The 6,000-nt window shown below is 29.9% G+C and overlaps 1 protein-coding gene across 1 annotated transcript; it reads left to right on the forward strand.

Annotated features, from left to right (window-relative positions):
* Positions 1–4,183: 4,183 nt before the first annotated feature.
* TRIADDRAFT_59248 (uncharacterized protein) lies at positions 4,184–5,419 on the forward strand (the record flags this gene model as incomplete). The annotated part of the gene is made up of 1 exon (XM_002115218.1): positions 4,184–5,419. The coding sequence occupies one exon, from the start codon at positions 4,184–4,186 to the stop codon at positions 5,417–5,419; it is 1,236 nt and encodes a 411-aa protein (XP_002115254.1).
* Between the last annotated feature and the right edge of the window lie 581 nt (positions 5,420–6,000).

A 6,000-nucleotide genomic window follows, 5' to 3' on the forward strand; every position in this document is an offset into this window, starting at 1 on the left:
TGGCATCACAATTGTCTTTTTACGTCAATAGTTTTCAGAAAACATGATACACTGCCTTGATTATATTGTTGCGCATTCTCCTTACAGTATATTTATATAACTTTCTTTTATTGCTTTTCAATATTTCGTCTTGTATAATGCGAATTACACTTGAATACTACAAATAATGACTTGTAAAATGTTCAATGCTTATTATATATTTAATTTTTCAATTAAAGTAGACTTCCCCATATTGAATATGGTAGGCGGATTAATTCTTTCTACTGCAATATATTTCAGCTGCTGCGGCTACTTTTTATGTAAATAACCGTATGATTAGGAAACTAAATGATGGCTAAATCGCCTTCGAGGTGAGTTTCTAGATGACACTCTCATTATAGATGTTTTTCGTCCCAAAATCGGTTCTAAAGAGCTGATGCCATATTTATTTCCTTTTAATTGCTAAGGAAATGATAGCTAACTATTTAAAGGTTATAAAATATTGCATTAATAGTAGTATATTTTAAATTAATCGGATTGTTTAAATTATCATGATAATATTTCATGAGATTCCAGTGTAGTTTCTCGGAGTTTAGATGTGATAAGTCTAAAACTAAAAATAATCCTTTATTACATATTCAATAATGTTTTTATACGCATATAATCGATGTAGATAAAATTCAGTAATGCTTTTATAATTTCAAAGGATGATATGATACGGTTGATTGATTGCTAATTAAGTTGTCAGGATATGATTTCGGCTGTATTTGTCCAGTTTTATTTCCAAAATTAAAATAACAATATTATATTCTACGGAATTAACTTTTCTTTCGTATATTTTTGAAAATGGATCAAGCAACAGAATGCGACCAAACAATGGTACACATAAACAATAATTATTAAGGTCATATCATTGGTTCATGAAAGCTATTATTTAAAATTTTTGAAAATTTCTTTACTTTCAATATAATTTATACATTACCAGAGGCTATTTTATCCATAACTCATTAATCTATCTGAGCTTGTAGATAGAATGATGTAGGGTTTCAGGTAAGTATTAGCTTATTTGATAGTAAAGCTTCAATCAAATGTTTACAATTATAATGTCATTTATAGGGTACTATCATTGGTATTGTAGTTAGGAAATGAATAAATTAATGAGGACACATAGTGGATTTTTTAAATTTTGCTAATACCTTAGACGCGAATTGAAAGAGTTCATGATGACTAGACAGTAATTACTAATGGATGATGCTACGATAAAATCTGTTCCAATTAATTTAAACTGAAAATGAAGGAGATGTTGTCGGAAAATTATATAAATCTATCATTTAGTACCGGCAATAATAGATTTAAGATTGTAATAATTGATAATACGCTAGTGATGGCCTATCTTATTTGTGACTAGTGAATTTGACAGACGACGATAATTCTGATACGATAATATTTAAGTGATGATGTTATTGATAGTAGGCTACATTGATGCAGCTTACCAAACTGGTAGAATTGAGCTTAATGTATCGTAATTAATATAATCAATCTATTATAAGACCATGTAATGTACTATATATACGTATGTGTGTATATAACGTGTATTATTAATCATGCGGTTGAATCATTTTCTTTTCTAGAAATTTAAAATTTAATTTTAATACTATCGTACAAAATATTGATTAGGTCTACCTATTTATAACCTATGAGATCCAATTACCCGACATAATCATGGTGATTTAATTACATCAAAGTTCAAGGAATATTTGCAATTTACTCTTTAATTCGTTTTTTTTTATCCCCACTTCTGATTCGAAGGAGATGAGTTATTAGGCAGATTATTATTGTACTCTTATGCGCATCCTATAGCCTATAGTATCATACAGATCAATCAAAATAGTAAAAGGTGATCTTTTTCTAATGATCCGATCTTTGAACTTGTGTAAAGCATATAGCCTTTAGTCATTGCAAGGTTTACTGTCAGCTTCTTTTAGTATTTTACTGGAAAAGATTATAGATAATAAAAAATCATAAATGCATTAGTCTACATAGCTAAACTGTTAGAATAAGACTGGAGTAGACGCAACAACAATGATGCTTTACAACAGTTTTCTGATATTGTAGCTACTTAGAATGAAAGGTATGCTGTACTTTAGTACAAATAAATAATCGGAAAGTTATAAATAATGGCTATCTTATGCTAATTGAATGTAATTCAGTTTGATTTCGATTCAAAACTGGGCGTTGTTCATGGGAAGAAAACCTGGTTTTCATTTTATAATTTGCGAGATTAAAAACAGAGAAGCAGAAATTCTTTTTACGTGATGAGCAAGCAATTACAGTATGTTAAAAATAGCTTGAGAATTTGTTTGAAAATAGTGTACTAGAATTAGATTAGATGTTTAGATCTTAATTGTAGCGGATTGAATATATTTTTTAATATATCTATTACATTGGATAGGTTGATATTCACCCGACATAGTCATCCATGTGAACTGCATCGGTGAAGATATACATTACTAGTAGAAAATAATTAACTAAAATCAATTACGCCTTGTAAGGGTATTGATCAATGCTTTTATTTTTTTATTTATTATGTCTGTCATTAATTATGATGTCTATTGATATCGATCTACCTATTCTATCGTATTTCATTGATTTTGATCCAGTTAACATGAAAAGCAAGCCATTATACAATTAAAAATCAATTGACTATGACGTTATTCTCGCCCTTATGTATTCTATTTTGTTGACACTTTACCCTATTGAACTGATTATATTATAGGAATGATTTGGATATATTTCTTTTCTATTTACTATATATAGTCAAGATAATGCAATACAGTTCTACATAATCATATTGAAGATGGGAGGGGATAGATTAAAGTATTGATACCAATTATATTCATCTTCAATCCATCTTGCTTAACAATCAATTTGTAAGACGTATAATATTCAAGGAATCGATCAATACCGTTAGTCTTCTGTATTGAATGAGTGAAATTAAATTGCTGACAATAAAAACATCGGACTATATAACTATCGTATTGATAGTTATTAATTTTATTTATCAGAAATTTTTTAGATGTAGACATTAACGATAATTAAGGCAAGAAAATAGAAATCATTATTAGTAAAGTAAGTTATCATGTAACCGACAATATTACGAATTAATTAATCGATGATAATTTTTTTTCTCCTCATTTGCGATCATTTTTCTACATTGTTTGATTTTTTAAGATAGAAATTTGCAGATGTTTAATTTTTTATTTTAATAATTTGGATATCGATTACTCTGTTAGGGCATTGAATATTGCAAACCGGTAAAATTGGAATTGCCCTTGGTTTATTTCATCCATCTATTTGAATATCGTGTACAATCCATATCATCTATGTTTTCTAGCACTTTTCCGCCTTCATAGAATTGGAAATCAAGCATTTTTAGCAAGTAATAATTAGTTTTACTTTACTACTATTTTCATAACGCAATATCGATTTATACACAAATTAAATAAATACTTTACCACAGCGACAGTAGAACACTTGGATTGGAACTAAGGTAAAGTAATCATTATAATTATAATTGCTGTTGTTATTACCCGAAATTCAACTATTGCACAGGTAGACAGTTTATTAATTTGTTATTATATGTTATTTTTTGGATGGATTATGAAATTGCTATAACCAAGATGGTACAAAATCGATACTGGGTATAATTACCTTGCAAGAAATCTTTGAAATTACGTTCTCTTCTGGCATCTATTATTCATGTGATTGGTTAGCATTATTGATGTGGTTTTATATTAGATTGAAAAAAGATTGATTCCAACTGTATAACTGGAAGAATACCTTCTTGGTGAGAGAAAGCAGGCTTTTCAACACAAAGTTGCTGTGGATAACCATTAACAAAAAGCTTTGAGTGTTCTAGACCTAAAATTTGACATCACTGAATAGAGAATTTTTTCCTTTTAATGACGTTTGTTCATTCTTTGCACTATTGATATTGTGGCAACTATTCAGCTATTGCTAAAATTAAACAGTCAAGGTATATTGATATAGGAAAGTAGAAGCCGTATAGCCGTATTACAAGATACTGGGTCATATTTTACATCCATCTACATCGAGTATAGAACTTCTTTGATCGTCAATCTTTTGCTTTGTTATTCCAACAATCACAACCGAAGGATAACCTGGAATAAATTAAATTGCAGCGATGGAAGATAATTTTTCATTAGTTTATAATTATGGTAATCTGACAGACGATCCACTATCTAATACTCAAATTATTATCTGTTCAATTATATTAACACTAGCAACGTTACTATCGTTAATTGGCAACAGCTTGGTGATTACAGTTATTATTCGTAATCGTCCACTTCATACTAATGCTGGTATGCTTATGGCTAATTTGGCAGTGGCCGATTTTTTAGTTGGTTTAGTTATCATGTTTCCTACCCTAATTGCATTTATATGCCAAAAAGATATTTACCCTCGGATTGCCTGTGTTGCTCAAGGATCAGCAATTACAGTTTTAGTTGGTGCTTCGACAGTGACTATATTAGCAATTACTGCTGATCGTTTTATCTCCATTTTTCTATCCTTGCGTTATAATTCAATAGTAACAACAGCTGTCATTATTGGTACTATTGCTTTCTCATGGCTATTTGCTACCGTGGCATCTACTATTCCATTGCTTGGTTTACAGAAATATGGCCTCGGTCGTTATGAATTTCTTCATGGAATGTCCTATTGTTGGTTAGATCCATTGCAAGTTCAACAGAATAACGTTATAATCTCTATAATTGGTTTCTACGTTGTCTTAGAAATATTTATTATTACTACATGTTATTTAGTCATCTTTATTTATGCTCGCCAAAGTGTACGTAAAGTAATTCATTTAAGTGTTGGTGATTTACCTAAAGGGCGGCCTAAAATAACCAAAACAACGAAAACTGTCATGATTGTGGTAGGTGTATTTATGTTTTGTTGGATGCCGTCATTGGTCAATAAGTTCCTAATTATATTCAAAGTTAAAACATTATCCTTATCAGTTCGATTAATCTTCACATGGCTAACATTTTTCAATTCGGCTGCAAATCCAATCATCTATAGTATATTTAATCGTAATTTTATTACTGGTGTACGTAATTTGTTCAAGAAAAGTATGAGTGAAAGATCGATTATAGTGTCTATGTCGGAGCGGAGATCAAGATCATTTCGGCGCCGTTCTCTATCAATCACTAAATTTAGGAACTCGTTACTTCCAATGCATAGAAGTAATACTGTCCAAGATGTTCGCTTTCCATCTTGCAATCAAAGTTTACAAGTTCCTAAGATTGTTATTGCCAAAAGTAAATCTACTGAAGCTCTTTTTAAGCGCCGACGTGATAAAATTGTTATTCATGCTACATTAAATGAAGTTCCCATCGAGATTGAAGATGTTGCTTAGAAATACTATTTGGTCTGATCTGATACTTTCAAGTTCAACATGTAAATAAGATAATAGTAAATAGATTACTATCAATGATTTTAATTTTAAAGAAGGGCCTTAAAAAATATTAAGATGAAACTTTATGTAAGAATTTTCCCAGCTACTTCTTTGCTGTAATTTATCTTTAATTCTATCCTCGTATTTTATATGTCTCCATCTTTTGTGATTGATCTACTGTATTCGGACGGGAAATAAAAGATGAGCATGAAGATGCTTATTTCGCAATTTTTACGACCTAATCTTGATAAAACAGTAGATGTAGTCAATAAGAAGCACTAAAAATCTAGACTATGAGGTCTCAAGTTGATATTGACTACCGTGTTGGCGATAGCAGACTTTATCTTTAGTTCTTATTCTAGATAAATTTGTTGTCATTTCAATATGTCTAACAAATTTTTGCAATTTCAACTTCAAAAATGCCTTTCCCAGAGATAGTAACTGATATCATAATGTATTTAAAAATAATTCATGATAATTTGGTAAGAAACAGCACCGTATGCATGATCAATTATGATGGATTCTTTGCTGCTACATTATTC

This window comes from Trichoplax adhaerens, genomic scaffold (genome assembly GCF_000150275.1).
Source record: "Trichoplax adhaerens TRIADscaffold_10 genomic scaffold, whole genome shotgun sequence".
Taxonomy (NCBI): Eukaryota; Metazoa; Placozoa; class Uniplacotomia; order Trichoplacea; family Trichoplacidae; genus Trichoplax; species Trichoplax adhaerens.